Source organism: Rhinolophus sinicus, chromosome 17 (assembly GCF_057876585.1).
Source record: "Rhinolophus sinicus isolate RSI-liver-muscle chromosome 17, RSI-T2T, whole genome shotgun sequence".
Classification (NCBI taxonomy): Eukaryota; Metazoa; Chordata; class Mammalia; order Chiroptera; family Rhinolophidae; genus Rhinolophus; species Rhinolophus sinicus.
This window is the reverse complement of record NC_142517.1, coordinates 185,561,979-185,584,319: the sequence shown is the minus strand read 5'-3', so window position 1 is coordinate 185,584,319 and position 22,341 is coordinate 185,561,979. Positions and strand designations below refer to the sequence as shown.

The 22,341-nt window shown below is 40.2% G+C and overlaps 1 protein-coding gene and 1 long non-coding RNA gene across 2 annotated transcripts in view; one reads left to right on the top strand and one right to left on the bottom strand.

The window, feature by feature from the left end:
- Nucleotides 1-22,341, top strand: part of LOC148754896 (uncharacterized) — a 197,547-nt gene that overhangs the window by 33,405 nt on the left and 141,801 nt on the right. The gene's annotated exons all lie outside the window — the stretch shown is intronic.
- Nucleotides 1,992-8,157, bottom strand: CTLA4 (cytotoxic T-lymphocyte associated protein 4). Its single transcript, XM_019726881.3, has 4 exons — nucleotides 7,903-8,157; nucleotides 5,006-5,353; nucleotides 4,447-4,556; nucleotides 1,992-3,184 (listed from the first exon to the last, which is right to left on the bottom strand). The coding sequence occupies exons 1-4, from the start codon at nucleotides 8,009-8,011 to the stop codon at nucleotides 3,080-3,082; spliced, it is 672 nt and encodes a 223-aa protein (XP_019582440.1). The 5' UTR covers nucleotides 8,012-8,157; the 3' UTR covers nucleotides 1,992-3,079.

Genomic DNA, 22,341 nt, shown 5'->3' with positions numbered 1-22,341 from the left:
ACCAAGTATAATTGCAAACTAGAAGGGGAGAAATCCACGTGGTCGTGAAGTGTCAGTGAATCTTATAGTGGAGGCAGAATTTGAGATGAATCCTGATGGATGCGAAAATGAGGGCTAAAGATATTTGGGGAAGAGACACAGGGAAACAAGAAGTAGCAGAAGTGAGAACACCATATTGGAAGAAGGAAGATGGGCAGAGTTATGTGCTGGGAACTGGTAGGAGTTGGGGCTGACCCCTGGTAGCAAAGGGAGCTCTGCTCCCCTTGTCATCCACATTCCTGCCTGAGACCAGTGGTTCCAGGGAGAAGAGTTACGGTGCTGAGGCTCCCCCTCCATGGTGGACCAAGCCCCATAGAGAAGAGTGGACTCTTTGGGCTTCCCCAGGACCTTGATCCCAGACATGGAGATAGTGATGAAGGTAGGAATACCATGAAACAGTTGGTCCTCTGACTTGAGGGCAATGAATCCGAGTATTGCAGGAAAAGGGCCTGTAATCTACCCTTATAAACGAAATTGGCATTAGAAGAGGCTTTCATCTACTGACAAGATGCCCCCACCCCATAATTTATTTCGCCCCTTTCAGTGGACCCTCAGATCACAGTCTTTCTTGCCGATTTCTTCTGCCACCGATGAAAATTTTTTGAGCTAATTCTACTTTATTTTTTCAAGATTGAGAATGAATGAAGAGGGCAATGCTTAACTCAATCAATAGCTAAAAGTAGAATTTCAGTGTGATAGTAGAGGAGATATTAAGTTTATATAAAGTAGCCCATTGTCTAGTGGTGTCTGAAAGATACCTGAGAGGTCCCTTGTATAAGGCCCTCTCTGTCATTTCAATCTACCATCAACTGTGGAAAAGAATGATCTCTCTAAAGACACTTGGAAGAGTAGAAATGGCATCATACTATCCATTAGGGCGCCTAAACTATGTGCTTCTTCATGGCTTCCAAACAAAGGCCAAGAGAGCAGGAAGTACATCTTTGACACAGTAGGAGCTCATTCTAGGTAATTGCTATTCCCATATTTTGAAAGACCTATTCATTTTTATTTAACAAATGTTTATGGAATGCTCACTATGTGCGGTCTCATTTGTTTGTTGGCATTTGCTGGGGGGGGGGGGGAAGAGAGAGAGAGAGAGAGAGAGAGAAAGCTATATTGAGCAAAAAGGAGATAGCTTCCTAAGCAGTGATTCTTAAAATGTGGTGAGTATGAGAAGCACTGGGAGCTGGTTGGAAGCGCAAACTCCTAGCTTCATTGCCCAAAGATTCTGATTCAGTGCATCTGAGGTTAAGCCCTTTAATCAGCATTTTCAGTTGGTTGATTCAGTTACAGGTGGTCTCTGGCCACACTGAGAATCATTTCACAAGACAATAACAGGATGTGGAGGTCAAGAATAAGAAACCTTGTGTGGAAACCAAGCAGGTGGCTACAAGTGTTTAACCAAGAATCGCAGAGGGCTCACATGGGCTAGGTCCAGGCCTGCCAGTTGATAGCAACACAGGACCACAGTTATGTTTTCCCCACGTTTGTGAAATAGTCCATTTGGAAGCCACGAGGAAAAGCTCTATTTGCCATGGAAGCAGGTTAAAATGGCAGCAAGGGGCATACTTCACAACACTTAAGTTGCCATGGCAACTGTAATCAATGCCAACTGAGCTGAGAAAGCTGTGGGTAAGAAAGAGGAGGTGAAGAACTTGTGCTAAAGAGCATGTTGTGCGTGATTTATCAAGGGCTGCTGTATCTGTTGTAGCCCGCTTTATATCTCTTGTGAAGAAATACAAAAGACAGAGGCTGAATTCCTTCTGAGAATGGCTTACAGGTAATAGGCTGGTGGACAGCTGACTCATGAAATATTACTTACCCTTTTGGATTTTTTCAGTTTGTTCCCAGTATTTCTAATATTGGAGACCCTACCTATGGCTGAGCAAATCAATCAAAAACAAACTCAAACACAACAGTCAACTACAAGGAAGATAAAGACAACTCTGAAACAATGACTATCACAGATTTTATTTAATTAAAAATATTATACATGTTGTTGCATTTTCATGGAAAATAGTGAGTTAAAAAACACCAACAGTGTTAGTTTTCAGAAACCTCCATGGACTCTATTCTGCCACCTGTTTCTTCTTTCTGTCTGTGGCATGAACCACGTATAAGGAATTGGGGCCCTGTGTAAATGGACCTTCCTTGAAGTTCCCACCAGTAGAACACCTAGAATGAGACATTTTCTCAGCAATGGTGTTCATTGAGTTAACTCAGATACCACCAGTTTTGGCTTCTTTGACCACCATTAAAAGGAGCTGGCATAAAAGCCCAAAGCATATGTCAACACAAATTCAGCTCGATCTGTCTGCAAGAATCTGCTCTCTCCCCCAGTTTCCAAGCCAGTTAGCAGGTGACCTTGTTTTTTACCTGGTGTATTAGTGTCCTGAGCCCCTTCACCAAACTTCCCGAACCCATGGTGGGAAGACACTGCCATATAGTGTTTATATTTAAACTATGAGCAAGTACACAAAAGCACACGTGGCCCCTATGCACAATACTATCAAATATACAATACATATTGGTACAATACAACCTTGGAATCACTGGCTAAAATATAGCCATGTGAGTATTTTTAAAGTATTCATTTAATTATACACTTATTAAGAAAAATAACACAGCATAAACGTTTAACTTGAAACATCATTTCAGCTAGAAACTTCTCATGTAAATACAAGGTGTGTACAATACAGTCCTCTTCTTCACTCCCTTCCTGGGCTTTCCCTGGCCTGTACCATTCCTTAACTTATTTCCTTCATCCCACAGCATAATGCTGCACCCTATATTGCTCCCAAGTGATGCTTTTACTAAAATTCAATCTAATGTGACAGAAATACGCTGGCTCTGTTTTCCTGCTTCTTTGCCCTAAATTGTAGTACACTTAATTTGGGTTCTGCATCCAGCTTTACATTCAAGAGAGATGAATCCCCCCAAAGTACACAAACAAACAAAAATAACTGGAGAGCACAAAGGTAGAATTGCCTCAGTGCTTAGAAGTTGGAAAATGGTCTTTCTTCTTCTTCATAATGGTCTCTCAATTGATGGGAATAAAATAAGGCTGAAATTGCTTTTCACATTCTGTCTCTGTTGGGGGCATTTTCACATAGACCCCTGTAGTAAGAGGGCTTCTTTTCTTAAGCTGCCAAACACAAAAAGAAACAGTAATTATTATTGAGGCGTCCAGAAGCCACTTCTAACCATAATAGGACTCAATAGCTATTGAGTCCCTACCCTGTTGAAAAAATGGATGTTCACAACATACAGAATTATAAACCCCAAGAGATTTTCTTGATTTGGCTATGAAAATTCATTTTAGATATATAATTCTTTGCTGTAGATGTAAAATAGCGATCACTTTCCCTGATTGGAAGATAGGAGAAAGAGACTTTGAGAGAGATTCAGAAAGAACACCCATAATGCCTAGAAGTGACTGGATGTTGTTTGTGAGGGGACGAGCTTGATAAGATAATACACTTTAGTTATCCTGTTGGAGAGCTGTATTTCTCATCTCCACTCCTCATAAACTTTTTATTACTTTTTCTCTGTCTACATTAGTTTCCAGTTTTTATCACCTCAGTAAATTGAGGGCTAGCGTACTAATCTGTGTAGTGGTTTATAGCAAAGAGGTAGGAAGAAGCTGCAGCAACAGAACAGATTGAGAGAGGATGTCGGAGGAGAGAGAGGGGGAAGGGGAGAGGGAGGCAGGGAAAGAAAGAGAAGGGGAAACAGAGGAAGGGAGAGAGAAAGAGAGGGAAAAGTTTGTGATAAAACCAGCCTTAGACAGAGGTGGCTGAAAGGGGTCCAAATAGGAGGCCTGATTCCATATCTCTGTCTCTTCCACCAACAACTGGGGTTCTCATTTACTGGGCTGGAGGGCAGGGAAAGACTTCCCAGTCAATATAACTGGGTAAAAGGGATCCCTGGACAGGTATGATGTGGACAGCTCCCACCTGGATAGGGAAGGTACAAGTTGGATGGCACTGTGAGATGGCTTCCAGGTGACACAGAGGGACATTAGGGAGAGAATCAAATCTATCCAGGTGGTCTTCTGTAGCAGCATTTTGGCCAAGCTAATCTTGTGTTTCAGAGTTATTAACCTATGTACACTTGTCATGAAGATAAAGAGTAAAACAGCTGCCCCATGTTATTCAAATGGTTACTCAACCTGAAACCCTGTTCAGAAGCACACAAACATTCAATGTCAAACACACTCATCTAAAATATTAGTCATTCTGAAACCTCAAAGGCCAATGCCAAGGTTTCTAGTGTGTTCTTCACCACTGTCCTTTTCTTCATTTATTGCTTCAGCTCAAGAAAAGGAAACTCAGCGGCGTCATCTGGTCAGTTGTTATCATTAAAGGTTCCCCACACAAAGTGGTGTATTGGCAGCATCACACTCACCATTTTGCCCAAACAAACAGCTGTGATGAGGAAGCTGTAAAAAAACAACCCTGAGCTCACTGCTGCCAGGATCCAAAGGAGGAAATCAGAATCTGGGCATGGTTCTGGATCTGCAATAGAAGACAAAGTAGAGCCTCCCTGAGACATTCTAAATTTTAGGGCCCTACTCCCCACATTGGTGAAGAAAGGAAGAAATTTGAGCTTCCAGACCTTGATAATATTGCTAGCCTACAGGTAGGTCTGGCTATCTGGGGCTACTTCCCCGAAAGTGTCTTATCAAAGGCATAAGGGCAAACTTATCACTCCACAGTGAGTGCCCCAGCCTGCCAGTAGAAAAAAAGACCTTCCCCAACCCATTTTATTTTATAATCAGAATGCTGTTTGGGTTGCTACCCACACTAAGCAAGGCTACCATGTGACCATCCAGAGAACTCTTAAAGAGAATTTCCACAACCTTAAAAATGAACCACCTGAAATTAAAGAACAAAACTATTCTCATGCAAAGAAGACAGCAACAGCAATGCAAAAGGCGTCAGTTTAATGATATAGTTTTGCTCACCAATGACATAAATCTGGGTTCCATTGCCCATGCCCATATAGTAAGGAGGGGGGTACATGAGCTCCACCTTGCAGATGTAGAGTCCCGTATCCATGGCTGTCAGCCCTTGGATGGTGAGGTTCACTTTGTTTCCACTGGAAGTGCCAATGCAGGTGGAATCATCTAGGAAGGTCAATTCACTCTCCACCATGTACGTTGCAGCGCAGACTTCAGTTGTCTCGCTCCCAGCCTGCCGTAGCACCGTCACTCGGACCTCAGTGGCTTTGCCCGAAGACCCATACTCACACACAATGCTGGCAACACCTCGGCTGCTGGCCAGCACCACTGCAGGCTGGGCCACATGCATCCCTAACATGGGAAAACCAAAGGGAACTCAATGAAATCATGCTCACCCACCACCAGCCTCAGGTAAAACTTCAAGCCAGAAAAGGTTTATCTTTGATGGGCACCCTCCAACTTTACCTCTCAGTTATTCTCTTCTTCTGAAACAAGCCCATCACCCTCCTCTATCCCTTCCCTTCTCATCCATCCCAGCTTTCCATCCATCTCTCAGCTGTCTTCCAGCTACTCTCCATAAAGGTATTTCCTTATTGGAAAATAGTTTCTTGAAGGTAATCAGTTGTGGCAGGATCTGTCCTGCCTTCTCTGTGGACTTCATTTTCCCTCACATGTAGGAAAAGGGGATTAGATTAGATGATATCAGAGCTCCTTCCAAACTCTGGAATTCTAAGGTTATAATAAAATTGGAGGAACGATATAGTTCAGGAACTATGAGTCGTAGGGGAAATTTTGGAGGCTGAGGTATAGAATATTGCCTCATATCTCAAAACATACCTCAGAAACCTCGTTGACATTTACCTGTCCCTGTACCCCTATTACCAACAAGTAGCTGAGCCTTGGTTCACAGTGCCAACCACCCCCTTCCCTGGCATTATTATCATAAAGTGAGGGATGCTGCTAGATGAAGGAAGCCACAGAGCAGAGGGCACCAGGTCGTTTCCTCTCCAGGCTGAGGCAACCCTGCTGTTAACTTCTGTGGGCTTCCCCTGTCACCACCACCACGTCTTCCGCTGCCTTCTCTCCTCACTTGAACACCCTCATGGGGTGTTCTTTATCCCTCTGGCTTCTACAGAATAAGAGAAGCCAGCTCTACATATGAAAAGGTTCACATCATCTAAAATATGGTGGCTTCATGTCAAATTACCTTTCTGTAACTAACTCCTCTCAGTCAATCATACAAGAGACACCCACAACTTGGGTTGAACAATGTCACTCATCTTGCTCAAAGCCTTTGCTGCCTTACATAATATGTGTTGCAAAAACAAATAAAATAAATAACATTCAATATGCTCCATGATTTAATCCCAACCTGACACTGGAGTCTGAGATTCCAGGATGCCTCTTTCTGTATATAAATTACCATATATTGAAGGCACTAGTCCTTTCCCCAAAGCACTTATACTGGACAAAATATGTCCTCAGAATAGAGAACAATATGGCAGCAGCCATTGCCATGGTTAATCCAGCAGTCCTGACTGGCTAGACAACAGTCTCCTTCCACAACCCTCATCTCTGTCTATCAGTGATGCCCTCTGAGACACCCTCTGAGCATCCTCTGAGCATTAAGTCTACTTAATCAAGTTCTGTCCTATATTAAAGCTTTTTGTCCATTAATCACACCTCCTCCAGCTTCTGCTTTTGGCTTATAAACTCTTGGGAGCAGCCACTACATCCTGCCCAAATAGACACTCAATAATCATTATAGTACTGACTCTAAGCCTAAAGATGAACAAATTTCCTGCTTTATCCCAGGAAAACTCCAAATTATCGCCACTAAATCTGCTCACATTCAATTTCCCAGTATCTACAGTGGGGGGATCCCAGTTATAGGTTGAGATAAATTTCCTAAAAAGTAAATTTGAATATTTCTAAAGGTCCAAAACATGTGAAATAAAATAATATATATGAATATTTCTTACCCAGTAAAAATTCAATCATCAAACATCTTTTGAACACCTACTTCATCCAAACTACATGGTTTCTGAACCAAGAAGGTCCAGAGAGAAATAAAGTTGAAATTCAGTGGAAATGCTCATCATTTTACACCATATAACAAAACCTAGTATCAACCTTTATAGAGCTTTATTTTATATGAAAACGGGGAATCTGCCTCTGAAGTCCACAGATAGATCAGGCAGCAATTGAGTATCTTATGCCAAACAAACTGATGGCTTGTCTTCTTTCTTTTTTTCTTCCTTTCTTCTTTTCTTCCCTCCTCTCTTTGTTTTTTTGTTTTGCAATTTCCAACTCTTTCATTTTTTAAAATAATTAGCTAACTCGTTTATAGAGTTGATTAAGAGGACCTTAAAACCTTGAATTAAGTAAAGAAAGGTTAAGATTTTAAACAAGCTGGCTAATTAGTTTATAGAAGAGAATTAGAGAACCTTAAAACCTTGAATTGAAGAGAAAGAAACTTCCCATGATTTCTTCAATAAATTTTTTTTAAAAGAAAAATTTTGATCTCATCTGATTCCAAGGTCAGATGTATTCAGGACTGTGGATATCTCTTCTCTCTTAAATCACTTAACTTTACAGTATTTTCTTCCATTCATATAGGAGAGTCTGAAATTGCTTATGTCTCCCAAACCATATCAGATATATTTGTCAAGCCCCTACCCAGTGTCCGGCTCTCTGCTATGAGCTGTAGCTCTGCTTCTTTGCTGCTGCCAGCTGTCCCCTGACTGCCTTGGGATACAGAGCTATCTAAGCCAGGAGACTGGAGTTTTACCTTTAGCTTATGGCTTTGCTAGAAATCACGGCCCTTGACTGATGAAAGAAATGAAACCCAGATGGGAGAAACACCTCCTCCACCTTCATGCTCCAAAAGCCTCACTCACCTTTGGAAAAGATGGGAATGAAGAGAAGAGAAAACAGAGCAGTGCAGGGCCAGGTCCTAGAAACCAGATCCGTCTGAGCCCCGTGCCCCCGGAATCCAAAGCAAGCCATGGCTGTATGGGAACGGTGTGCAGGTCTTCAGGAAGCAGAGCAAAACCTTTCAGGATCCTGAAGCTTTGAAATGTGTTTGAACCCACACAGAATCAAGGACTTTATACAGCTGGCTTTGATCCCAGATAAGTATTAGCATCTAGTACGTTTGCACCTGAATAGAAGTCTTTTTGTTTTGGTTTTACGAGAAAGGAAGCCGTGGGTTTAGCTGTTACGTCGAAAAGATAACCTCAAACACTCAAAATAAAACTAAAAAAAAAAAAAAAAAATTCATGGCTGGAAAATGTAGTCAAGTTGAAACTAAAGCTTTGAGGAGAACTAAGTGGAGACTTGGACATTTTCCTGGAGTGCAGGAGTCCCCTAAATCCCAATTTTATCCCCAATTGTCTGGGAATCTTTCAGCACACAGTTCATTTCATTGACACACCCCAAAACTGCTAAGCTACTGGCTCTCTGAGCCCTTAAGCTAATGACAGAATTAGTCTATGGACATTATTAATAAAAGCTCTGCTTTCTACCTGTGGAGCACCATCCCTGGCAGGCTTTACAGGTAAGGGTTTTTATTTCTCCTGGCTCCATTTGGTTGAGAGAAAATACCAAAATAACAAGAAATAAATGTCTCTGCCACTGGTTTTGCAGATTAGGAAAGAATTCAGGTGCTCTTGAAAGCCTTAGCAAAGACAAACCAGAGTTGAAGACGTCCCGAAAAAATCAACCAAAATGTTCCAAGAGATTCAAAACTTCCATAAGAGGATAGACATTTTTTTTTTCTAAAGGGAATTTTTCAAGCAGGAAATCCAAGAACTAAGGTTAAATATGACTGAAGTACTTAAATTTATCAAAGTTGTAGGTAGGACAAGTGTTCATCCTATAAGAGAATATTAAGCATTGGGGACCCTCCCTTCACACAGGGGAGTTTTCATATATTTCAATGATGAAAGAAACATTTATTGAGAACTTATGATATTTCAGAAATTGTGTATACTTGGGATTGAACAATAATAAGCAAAAACATAGTGCTTTAAGAGACTTTTAGAAAACTGACATGCAAACAGACAGTTACGACATGGAATATGGTATTTGCCTATTGAGACCTTCCCAGTTTCCCATTGTCCATGCACCTCAGCACGTCAGAGGAGGCTCTGTAGGAAAGGAATCTAATGCCTCTCTTTTTAGCCTATCTTCCAGCATTCCCTCACATGTCTCCTTCCTCTGTTTGTCTTTTCTCCAACATACCTCTTTCCGGTCTCATCATTTTTATCCTTGCTATTCCTACTGCCTTTTTTCTTCCCCTCACCTGTTTTATCCTCCCTCTCATCCTCCCTGAGTAAGCTAAGGTGTCGGCTCCTCCAAGAAGCCTCTCATGACCTGCATTTTTTTTTTTTTATACTCTCCTAGCATCTTATATAAGCCTTTAAATCTCAGCTGAAATGCCAGTAGACAATAACAACAGACAATAGGAACTTACTAAGGGCCAGATCCTAGACTGGGCACTGGAGATACAAAAATGAAAAATGTACATTCCTCCCCTTGAGAGGAACCCACAGCATGGCAGGGGTAGACACCTAAACCCATGATCATGGGAGAATGGATAAATGCTGGAACTGTAGTATTGCACAGGCTGTAGTCATTGGTTCAGTGTAAGGAAGTCAGAAAGGGCTTCTCTGAGAAAGTAAAACCTGAGCTTATTATTGAGGACCTAGGCAAGGGGTGGGTATTCAGACAAAAAGAATTTTACATGCCAAGGTTGGAAAGGGCATAAGGCATTCATTATGGTCGGAGGAAAAGGTCAGTATGGGGGTCAGCAGTAGGTGAAAGCTGATGTCCTTAGTAACGAGGGTCAATGCACCACAGGAGCAAATTGGCATGGCTGAGTTCACATTATAGGGAAATTCCCCCTCGCATAGGAAGAGAGGTGGGGAAGACAGGTTCAGCAAAGAATAAGACATAACAAGAAAAACCAGGAAGGAGACTATTGCAATATTCCAGGCAACCAGGAATTGGCAAACATTTTCTGTCAAGGGCCAGAGAGTAAATATATTAGGTTTCGCAGGCCGTATGGTCTCTGTTGCCACTACTCAACTCTGCTGTTGTAGAGTGAAGGCAGCCACAGAAAATATGTGAGTGAGTGGGCATGGCTGTGTTCCAATAAAACATTATTTGCAATGTCAATTATACCTCAATTAAAAAGAAAACCCATAATTTACAAAAACAGGTGGAGGCTGGATTTGGCTGGTGGACCATGGTCTGCCAACTCTTGGTCTAAACAAAGGCAATGACAGCAGTGGTGACAGGGACCCGAAGGAGACTAATCCATAACCAGTGAGTAGATGAAGAAGTTTAGGATGACACCAGGTTTGTGGCTTGGGAGGTGCTGTGCTGCTGCCAGGAATTGTTCAAATGTTTGTGGAGTTTTATCTCATTCAAGTCTCAAGACAACTCTATGAGACAAGGTTTATTATCTTCCCCAATTTATAAAGGAGGAAATCAAGGAATTGAGAGTTGCGGAGACTTATCCAATCCCCCATAGTCAGTGGTGGAGCCAGGATTTGAAGCTAGTGATGCTGTTATTCACCACACTAAAGTGAAGGCTTTAAAATAAAAGAGAAGGGAATTTGAATCCTAGCACAGAGACTTGCTAACTGCTCATCTGGGGCCGAGAGCCCAATGTCCTCCCGAAAACAGTGCTTACTTCTGAAGTCTATGACAAGGATTAAATAAGATAATACATGTAATATGTATAAAAGACCTATTATGGTAGCTGGCCACTCAATAAATAGGAGTCTTTTAATTATAGAGTCACTGAGGAAACAGAAGGGCAATTTACTGGAATAGAGAACGTAAGAAGAGCAGATCAAGAAAGGAAGATTGTGAGTTCCATTTGGGCATGTTGAGCTTAAGGTTTCCATAGAGGGTAAGGTAGAGAGACTTGAAAGCAATTTCCAATATGGATCTGGAGCACAGGATAAATATCTGACCTAAACACATTAGTTTAGGCAACCATGAAGCCACTGATAAAAATCTCACAGGGCCAAGGCACACTATAAACATTTGAGCACGCTACAAACATTTGTTAAGAGAACAGACGAGTGAGTGTAAACTGTTTCACCTAAGAAGAGATGAAGCTTGTACCAGAAACTTTCAAAGAAGTTTTGCAAAGTCCCCTAATTGTACTTTTATGAAACTATTTCTTCCATAGTAAGAAAATTAAATTGTTGCGAAAACACTAGGTAAAAGAATGTTGGTGGAAAAGATATATTCACATATATTATCCGATAGATTACTTGATAATTACAAAGGGGAAAAGATAACAAATCCAGCAGCTACTGTATTAACCAAGTGATCAAAGTAAAGATCACCCATATTGGGACGTTCTGTATTGTGTGCCTCCAGATACAATACACTGAGAAGAACACAACACCTCTGCAGTATTACTGCCAAAATTGTTTAAACTCAATCTAATCATGAAAAAACCAATTAGACAAATCCATATTGGTATCCCTCTGCAAAACAACTGACCTTTAAAACTGGCCTTTGATTCCTCAAGAATAAATTCTTTGTAAGACTGAAGTTTTTAAAAACGGGAAGTAGAAAGCAAAAATTATAAGACGACTATTAATATGGTAGGCATAGATAAGCAAACTGAAGTTTAGAAAGAGGAAGCAACTTGCTCAAGGTTATTCTTTAACCCTCTTCCTCACATCCATTCTCCACCTGGGAGACAGACCCCAGTGGATGACGGTTTCCTAGAAGGTTGGCTTCTGGGAGGGATCAGCTGATAGGGGCACTAGCAGAACATTAAAGGGCACAAGGACAGAGATCAGGGTATTTCTTCCCTGGTCTCTCCCAGATTCAGGGCCCTGTTTCTAGCAGTACCAGTAGCCCTGCACAACTACAGCTCTTGTTTGATGGCCCCTACCTCTCTTCTATGATGCTAGTTCTCACTATTTTCTTTCCCTAGTCCTTTTAGTCCTGGGAATGGTATTAGCTTCCACTGTTGCTACCACCTGAGTTCATTAACATCTTCTGCCCCCTTCCCTCTTTAACACCTCTCAAAATATAGTCCTTTCATGAATCTCTTATTTGAACCTCATGTGTCCTGTGGAGTACTTGATTGGTCCAGTCCTACAGCTGGTAAGTGGCAAAAAACAAATTTAAATCCTGGTCTCATTCCCACCCAGTACTTATTTTTTTCTCTATTATCTCATGTGCAATAACATGTTGTATCACTTACAATTGTATCTATTACAGTCAATCATGTCTCCCCTATTTCAAATTCTACTTCCACAACACTCACCCTTTCACCCCACACATAGCATTTATAATAACTAGGACCTCTTTTGTATATAAGAGGTGATAGAGAATTTCTGGATTTTGATTTAGGTCTCAATTCTTTTTGTCTTGCACCTCATTTCCAGTTCTGGGGAAAGTGCCAATAAGGAAGGATTGATGCAATCAGAAGATAGACAGATACTAATGCACCCAGCACAGTGGTTAAGAGCATGGCTAGAGTCAGACAGACATGAGTTCAAGTCTTGGATCTACTGCTTACTAGATGTGATCTTAGATGAGGTTTTTGAATTTTTCTTATCGTCAGTTTCCTCATCTGTAAAATATGGCTAATTGTGGTAACTATCTTACAGGGTTAGTGTAATGATTCAATGAGACTATACCAATATAATATTGAAAATTGTGCATAGAATATACCGTGTTTCCCAAAAACTAAGACCTAGCCAGACAATCAGCTCTAATGCATCTTTTGGAGCAAAAATTAATATAAGACCGGGTCTTAATATAACATAACATAACATAACATAACATAACATAACATAACATAACATAACATAACATAACATAACATAATATAATACTGGGTCTTATATTAACTTTTGCTCCAAAAGATGCATTAGAGCTGATTGTCCGGCTACATCTTGTTTTGGGGGAAACAGGGTAGTATGTACTCAGTAAATTGTTAGCTTATATATTCAATACAGAGAAAACTATAGATTTCAAACTTCAGTTGTTATATAAACCTTTCTTTTATTATCATTTCTAGTGAATGAAAGGTACACTAGACTAAAAATCAGGTACTAAATATTCTAATACTCACATATGTATTGAATTTCAGCCGCTGTCAGTGTCTCCAAATAGCTTATTATTATTCAGACCAAGTCTGAAAACTCACACCTCTAGACACAGTATAAGAAGTATATATTGGGAGATCTCAGTTATTCAGTGGTTAAAAATTCAAATGTCTGAGGGTACCACAACCTTGAATATTTTTATTTCAGGGTAAGAAGGAAAAAGTCAATTTTTACTTTTACTACTCCAATTAAAAAAAAAAAAAAAAAAAAAGTTTGATGGTAAAGGAAATGAAAATAATTGGCTAAAATTAGGGCTTGGGGATTCACTGTGATTTTATTTTATCTTCCTATATCCTACTAGCTTGAGTAAACCCCAGACTGGTTTTGTAGTACTCTTCGTGGTTTCTGGATTTGAAAGATCTCTCCAGATTTGCATAATTCACAGTGATGCCTCTAATGAAGTGTCTTCGGTATTCCAGATGTGATCATGGTTTGAGTAGGGTAACTGAGTTGTTTTACTTAATTGTAGAACGCCTCTGAATTTGTGAAGCTCATTCTGAGCTTAATTGAACTTTTCAGTTTCTTTAAGCTTTATTATTTTTTTTTTTTGAAAACCCCTTCTACTATCCTTTCCCCAATGAGCACACACACAAAAAAAAATTTGTTGAAAGATTTGCACCTGGCATTGACTGTGGTACATACTGCAAAACATCCTTTGCTTGATGGTTTCAGATGTAATGGGAAGAATGAAAAGTCTAATATTTGCATAGCATGCAGTTTCAGGACATCCCATTACGTTGAGACAGTAATCATGCCTAATTAAGGTTATATACTCTGTGTTTTTGTGCTAATTAGCTCATCAAGTACAACTCCTTTCAGAATTCAGTTCAAAGGAAAAAGAAAATCATCTACCAAAGTAAGTGATTGCTGAAGAAGGATCTATCAATCATCTCACTTTGAAAGAGAGTTAAAGAGAAAGGAAATGATATGCAAAGTGACTGGAAAGAAATTTTAGCTTCGTTACCATTAAAGGGTGAAAATATGGGCTGGGCAAGAACTCAAATAAATGTACTAGGAAACTATAAGCTGCATCATGAAGTCAGGTAAAAATGGATGCTTCTGAGCTATGGACTTTCTGCCAGTCCCTTAGTGGGGAAATAGAATAGGCTCTTCCTGGCTTTTCAGTCTACATTGTCCCCTCGCTGGAGATGAAGTGGAAGGGATTGTCACGGAAGTAAGTTTTATTTGCTGGTCTGAATGACAAAATACAATGCAGAGGCTGCTTCAGTTGAGGGTTAATGCTCACCTATCAGAATTTTACTTATGTAGAGATGAAAACAAATAGTATTTTTGAATGAATCAATGACAAAGTCAACCGTGGTCACAGAGCAATTTGTAGGGTGATCAATGTTCTAATTGCCAAGCTCCTTACTTCACATGATAAACCCTTTTGAATATCTTATCCCTATTCATGGATAATGGTTTCTCATTATATGTCGTTAGGTTTTAGCCATTATCATCTCTGATTATCTCTCAATCTCCTTAGCTTTTCATACTAAAAGAAAAATTAAGGTTGGATTGTGTTTCAGTTTTAATCCTTCATCCATGTTGCAACATAGCCAGCCAGGAATAAATTTAGGGAAGCGACTTTATCAATAGACAAGAATAGATGTTTTCAAAATAGGTTACCCCTTTATTTTACATATTGGAAAACTGATGCTGAGAAGTTAATTGACTTGCCCAGGGTCACATATTTAGATTTTAATCCTCCATATTTAGATCTTTTTCCATCATCAAGGAGAAATGGACAGAGAGAGAAGGGTAAATGGACAGAAAGAGAAGGGTAAATAGTCCATTATTTGACCCCTGAGGCACCCCAGCTCACTTCACCTGACTGGTACATTCAGAGTGTACTGGCTTCCCATTTAGAACAAGTTGAAATAACTCAGTACAATCTCCATTTTACAAAAGAGGAGCCTCCACAACTCATTAATGTTTTCTTGCCTTAGTACAAGGAGGAGGAAACTTTGGAGAGTGGCTGAAAATTTTATTTAATGCTCAATCACCCACTCACCCGACTCCAAAATGTTGCTAGCTTTCTATAAGGAGTGATATTAGAAATGTCAAACATTTGATGGAACCCATTTCTCCCATGATATTTATGGCTGGTGTAATCTCAGCCTCAAGCACTCATTTCAGTTTCTTGGTTACAGAGACAATCACTGTTTTCATATTTTGAGCTGTTATTTCAAGTCCTGCTGCTATTGTAACATTTGAATGATTTCAGGTCATGACCCCCTTCACACCTCAAGTTCACAAGAAACTGTTATGTTCAAACCTTGAGCACAGAAAAGGAAAATTTTTACTCCTTTCCAGTGTGAGTGATCATAGCTGTGATAGTGGAGACAGGTGTGTTAGATGAGGAGGAGCACAGTGTGTTTGCACAGCCTGTGTAAGCATTAAACCCTTGAGCTAGAAGAAGTGTTAGTGAGTTCTGCTCTCCCACTTTATGGATCAGAAAGTAAAGGCCCAGGGAGGTGAAATGATCTACCCAAAATTATATGCACAGTCTATTGGTGGCAGTACCAAGATCAAAGCCCCCAAATCCTTTACTCTAGTTTAGTTCTCTTGTCACTATATGCCTTCATCATCATTCGCCATCTTCCCATGACCTGTTAAACTAACACGGTTTCTGGCTATAATTTCCTGCTAGTTTTCAATTTGAAATCCATCACTACCAAGTGGCCTGGGAGGACTTGGGTACTGACAAACACAAATCTGCAAATCAGATTTTATTTAAGTAAAAAAAAAAATTTATGTTCTCATAGCAGCACTAATCACAACACCCAAAAGATGGAAACAACCCAAGTGTCCATCAACTGATGAATAAACAAAATGCGGTCCATCCATACAATGCAATATTATTCAGCCATAAAAAGGAATGACGCGCTGATGCATCCTATAATGTGGATGAACCTCGAAAACGTTATGTGGAGTGCAAGAAGCCAGACACAAAAGATCACATATTGTATGATTCCATTTATATGAAATATCCAGAATAGGAGAATCCATAGAGACAGAGATCAAACCATTACTTGCCAGGAACTGGGAGTAGGAGTGAATGAAGAATGACTGATGGGTATAGAATTTCTTTTGGAGTGATGAAATTGTTCTTGAACTAGCTAGTGTGATGGTTGTACAATATTGTGAATGTACTAAATGCCACTAAATTGTACATTTTTAAATGCTTAAAATTGTAAACTTGATGTTATGTATACTTTACCCGCCGCCCCCACACACTCACACACATGAAATATATGGTCATGCTGAAGGATTCAGTTAGCATTCATCATCTTCAAAAGCATACCATTGGTCTTACAGTATGTATTGGCTATAGTTTTGGCTCTTCTCTAAATATAATCAGAACAAAATCTGTCGCCAAATTCACTTCTTTCCAAGTATGAAAAGAATGAACTGGTAAACATATCCTTAATGGCTGAGGCAAAAGAAGAAGATTCTGGTTATTTCTCATCACCTACAATTCTGACCACATATCACGCTGTACCATCACCAGCCAGAATCTGAGATATGGATCATTTGGCTCTGTTCTCCCCTGGGAACATATTTCTAACAGATTACTCAGTTATGGAGTAACTAAATGAGATGGAGGGAGGCCATGTCAAGAAACAGGCTCAGCGAACTGTATTATTCAAGCATGCTTTACAATGTAATTTAGAAGCAGCTGGTTACGTTTAGCAGCTCTCCATAGCAGGCCCCATTTAATGGATTATGCTCTAAAAAGATCATCTCTAGCCCAGTGCTTCATTCATGAGTAGGAAACTAAGTAATTGCACTTGCATAGTCACATCAGGGCCTGCCGAAGGCAATAAGAGTAGTGCACTATAACTAAAACTAAGCGTTTTTAGTTTTTGTTTGCCACGTGTACAGAGCTGTTTCTGTACTCATCTAAAAGAATTGTGTTAAGACAATGACATTGCCTTTAAAACGCTGAGGAATCCACTGCTAATATTTTTGTCATTTCTCAACATTATTTCAATTCAGTCTGACCACATAAAGTTCTTACCTCATGTAAACTTTGCAGTTCTAGCCATTTTTCTTATATTGATTAAAAAATGCTGACAGCTGGAATATACCAGAAACATTTGTTTCCTGTCCTCCAAAAAAAAAAAAAAAAACAGCAGGTTAAGAAACATTAGTCAACTATATCCCCTGCATTTCACCCTTTGTACAAGATAGACAAATGTGTGCTTAAGAACAAACGAAGTTGTTAGGAATTTTAAACTCATACTATAAGAAAGAGCTAAAGGAAGTTATTGTTTTTAAGAATGAAATCTTTGGCACTGAAATTTATTATCCTGATTTATAGGATAAATTTAGCAACCAAGTTCACAGTGATAATGTTGGGTAAATGTATTTCTTTTCTCATCATTTAGAACCACTATTTTCATTTGAGAAAATAAATCACTTCCAAATTCTCTGGCTCTCTCTTTAGATATCCAGGCCTTCTTTTAATTAGCATCATAAATTGTTTATGTAAACAAATATCACTTGTATCATCTGAATATATTCATTAATTTCAATATCTTCTATAGCAAAAAAATGGGGAGAAATCCTCAAGATTTTTAAGAGAATGGGAGTGAAAAGGAAAATGAGAACAAAGTGAAAAAAAGAGAAATAAGAAGCAAATGGAGCAGAGGAAAAAAGACAAAACAGAACTTTAAAATGAAAGATAATTTGCATATATTCAAAGAAGTGTCAGTTCTGACCCATCTGACAGAATTAATCGATAAGAGAACATTGGTTTTGATTGTGGGTGGAATTTTCACAAAATTCCAAAAACCTCTCAATATCACAAAACCCCAAAAAAGACACTCTGCTTGATGTTTTTATACAAAGAATGTACAGATAATGTCACTCTACTACTAAATTTAGCAAATAAAATTGATTGTGATTGATAAGACGCCTAGAACCTTTTTAAAGTCTTACTCCATTAACTGCAACGTAAATGGTTTTTTGGTTTAAGTCACTAACTTAAAAGTCAGGAAACTCTTACTTAGATTTAACCATATTTTTATTAACACTGAGATAGTAACTTTTTATAGATTTATAACAGTGTGGGATGTCACCAAGATTCAATACCTCAAACTCTACGGTTTCTGCAGACAGGCCTTAATTTGAAGCTTTAAAGATTGAAAACCAGATGACAAAGTGCATAAATTATTTTCTATATAATGGGACAGAGCAAGACAGTAAAAACACTCAGTGCCTGAGACCCAGACAAAAGGATTGGAGGAAAGCTGGGCCTTACTTGAGTAAGGAGGGAGTGTCCATTTTCCAAAGTGAAAGTTCAATGGTAAGAACATCACTAAGTCCAAGTGTTGTATAGTGACCAACGCTAAACCTCATTCAATGAAGAACTGAAACTTTTTAAATGCTTATACCTTCACTCAGGCCTGAGGTAAAACAGAGAGCCTTCAGGTGAGATAAGATATTTGGGAACGCAGATGAAAGAAACTGATCGAGATACAGATAAGAGACATAAATAAGGGCTGATTTGGTGACCAAGGTCACTTTCTGAAGAGACCAGCACTCATAAATTCTGATACATTCATTTTAGAATATCTATCACTTTACTTTATTGGCGAACCTAATAAGAAAAATGCCATACTTCCTTTCCCGCTGGGTTTATTGTCCTTAAAAAGGTGCTATGGTATTCCATTGATTGATGGGATTTTCTAGGCAACTATTTTTTCAATTAACTATCCAAGTTTAGTTGGGTTGAAACCAGACCACAGTTTTCAAAGAGCGACAAATTGAGACCAGACTATATTCTAAACTCCCCCACGTTCTGGTTTCATTACGTTCTTGAAACCCAGAACAACTTTATAAAAAAAATGGTAAAACTGGGCTTGATTCTTAGCAAACCTGACCCAGTTAAAACTTAAGGTTGGAGCAAATTCAGCTTTAATTTGGGGGTGCAGTGCTAAGAATAGAACTGAAACTAAATATGTGCAAATGTGTAAGAACTGAAGAGAAGGAAAAAATTATTAATTGATACATTTATTAACCCAAATCTCTGAGCAATGAGTGGACAATAATTGGTAAGAAAATATTTCCAGATCGAAAAGCCCAGCAATTACCCTAAGATCATAATTCTAAAATAACTTTTCTGATTAAGTACAAACTTTCCAAGAACATTCACCCATTATCCAAAAATGTACCTCGAGAAATTAAAATCATTGTAAACTGCTTGTATGAGAGTTACGTTTTCCTGATGGAACTATGGAGTAATCATTGTCATTTACTAACTATGATATTGAGATAAGAGATAAAAAAAGTCACTGGGGTCAGAAAAGGGGGGGGAGAAAGAAGGGGGCAGGGGAGTGGAGGGAGAAGAAGAAGAGAGAGAAAAGGAGTGAAGGAATGAAAGGAGAAAGGGAGGAAAGGGGGAAGGAAAGAAGGGAGGGAGGGAGGAACGAAGGAAGAAAAGAGGGAAGGAGGGAGGGAGGAGGGGAAAGGAAGGGAAGGGAGGGAAGGAGGGAGGTGGGAGGGAAGGAAAGACAAGGATTATTAAGTTCACGCGTTCTCAGAGCAAGTCAGTTCTGACCAAACTCCTCCCTTGGGGAACAGGATACTGTTAGTCTTATTCAGACTCCTTCTCAGAAACATCATTTACCTTGGTGCAGCATCTGCCATCTGGACCAATCCCTGAGAGCTCTGTCTGCAGGGATTCACATAGTAATTGGGGCCAATACTGATACCCAACTCCCACTGTTACTAACTCTCTGAGCCAGGTTTGCTCATCTTCAGAACTACAGACATTTGGGGTCAAAATAGGATTAAACATACAAGGGTTTTGTTAGGGGAAATGCCTGTGAAAGAAAATGGAGGGGGAGATAGGGAAAACTGGGAGAACCATCAGATCAAGATGCAAATATGACCCACAAGAGAAGAAAAGAGGAAGGAAAAGTTGAGTGACAACTTTCTAGACCTCTGTGCAGCCTAAGACAGGTTTGGCAAGAATTCCACGAGTCCTTGAGCCAAGGTGGACCTTATGGGGCAGGCTTACTTTAGAATTCCTCCCAGGAACAGTTATTGTCTGGGAGCAGCCCATGGGAAGAAGAACCTCAGCGTAGACAGGGCAATGGATGTCAGAGTACAGCAGCTTGGACGCTTAGTCTATTACCCTCCTTAGAGGGGATCTGTGCGGCTCATGCTCATGGATGCCATAGTCTACCCCTTATGGCACGTGGATCCACTTCTCCACATAGGTTCGGACAGCTCCTCTTCCACAGTTCCTGTGGGCCTTTCTTCCTGAAAGAAAACTCAAAAGAGGCAGGTTAATGGGTGGTCAACAACCCCCATCATAACAATTAATCTCAAGGCCACAACTCGTCTTCCTTCTCTCCCTCCTCCACTCTCCATTCTAAATTCCTTCCCCATATCCTCAGCTATCACAGTGGCAGGTCTTGGCATCTCAGCTGGTGGTGTAACCCAAGTCTTTATTCCTGAGGAGTCTGAGCCCTTGATAACTACACCCTTCACAGTTGTGGGTTGCTAACACATGTGTGTTCATACTTACAATGGAGCAAGAGTACCAGGAAGAGCCCAAGTGGATCATCTGTGTTCCACCACTTTTCCTCCCTGTGCCTCTAACTCCTCCTGTGATCAGGGTCAATTATCTTTTCCAGTATGATGACACTTCTTCCTGCCCACTGGTCCTGGGACACAAGACTTCACGGTGATTTTGTAGTAGCCGTAATATATAAGTTCAATGGGACCCTTGCTATATCTTGTAGCAAGAATATGCTCCCTTCGAGCAACAGAGAAATGAAGCACAAAATACCCCCCTGGGTCACTGGGAGTAGTGGTAAATGGGCCCACTTCTGCTGCCATCTCTTCATCCCTGGATTCATGTTCCCTTCCTACTGGGGACATAGCACCACATAGGAGTCTCTGATTTAATAAATACATTGCATCCTGAACGATGGCACCCCATTCTTTCAGTGTGTTTCTTCCAAGCTGCTCCTTTTGAAGGACATATAAGGCTGACTGCCTCTGGGTACCGTATGTGATACAACCAGTGGACGTGAGCCCATTTCAACACCTCCTTCAACGTGAGATGGGTCCTTTGGTCAGATGACATTTAGAATGGAATTCCCTGCATGTGGATCAGATATTCTAGAAGCCCCTGGATAGTAGTGTTGATGTGAGGCTCTTCGGGCAGACAAAGCAAGTCCATCCTCAGAATAAGTATCTGTCCCCATGAAGATGAATCCCTAGCCCTTCCAGGATGGAAAGGTCTCAATGTAGTCAACTTGCCACCAAGTGGCCAATTTTTATCCTCATAGAATTGTACCATATGGGAGGCTCAATGTTGCTAACAACTTAGACATTCATATATAGCAATTAGCTAGATCTGCCTTGGTAAGTCCATACTAGTGACAAATATATCACCTCCATCTCTTCACTCTATTCGTGTGTCCATTGTACCAGTAGTGGGATGAAAATGACAAGTCTAATTAATGCCAAACAACTGGTCAAATCATTTTGTCCACTTGTGGTAGGAGATGCAAGTACTTCTTCCTTGGTGAATGCTTTCTGGTTAGCATTAGTCTATGAAACAAAATCTTTGCACTTTGTGCCCACTCCCATATGTTAAGCCTCAAGATTCTACCCTAGACCTCTTTTTCTTCAATCTTCCAATTCTTCTCCTTCCAAGTCCTTGGTCAGATGTCCTAACCATTGGCAACTTTTCAGGATCTGTAATATCATTTTAGGCTACTTCTTCCACACAAAGTGGCTGACTGTGAGCATGGCTCATAGATCTTGCCACTAGGAAGAATTTTCCTCCTCACTGTCTTTCAGGGACACCCCTGAATGAGGTTACAATATGGCTTTCAACATTCAGCTTGCTTCCAAGGGCCAAGCAGAACCACTCCTAAACAAAACTCTGGCTTTTTCCTCCTCTTTCAGTTGGTCGTATTTGGAGCATCCATTTGCCTAAAGGTGCAAGTTTGGGGACGGGCACTAGTACAACTATGGTAGATGACATGGGATCTGTGTCATCTTCTCATGCAGCTTACTCATGCCCTCTAGTTCTCCTTGGGCTCAATCCCATCTGCACCATTTTTCTCTTACACTAGACTGCGTTTGGCTTTATGGCTTGGCAGATCTAACAGAACCCATCTCATACTGGGCAGTTCCAGATGCACAGTCACTTGG

What these genes read in the sequence shown, in the direction of transcription:
- CTLA4 (XM_019726881.3), bottom strand. Translation starts at nt 8,011, where the DNA reads ATGGCTTGCTTTGGATTCCGGGGGCACGGGGCTCAGACGGATCTGGTT. An exon ending in AACCCAGATTTATGTCATTG is followed by an intron (nt 4,557 to 5,005) that starts GTGAGCAAAACT and finishes CTTCTATTGCAG; the next exon opens with ATCCAGAACCATGCCCAGAT. An exon ending in CTGTTTGTTTGGGCAAAATG is followed by an intron (nt 3,185 to 4,446) that starts GTGAGTGTGATG and finishes TGTGTTTGGCAG; the next exon opens with CTTAAGAAAAGAAGCCCTCT.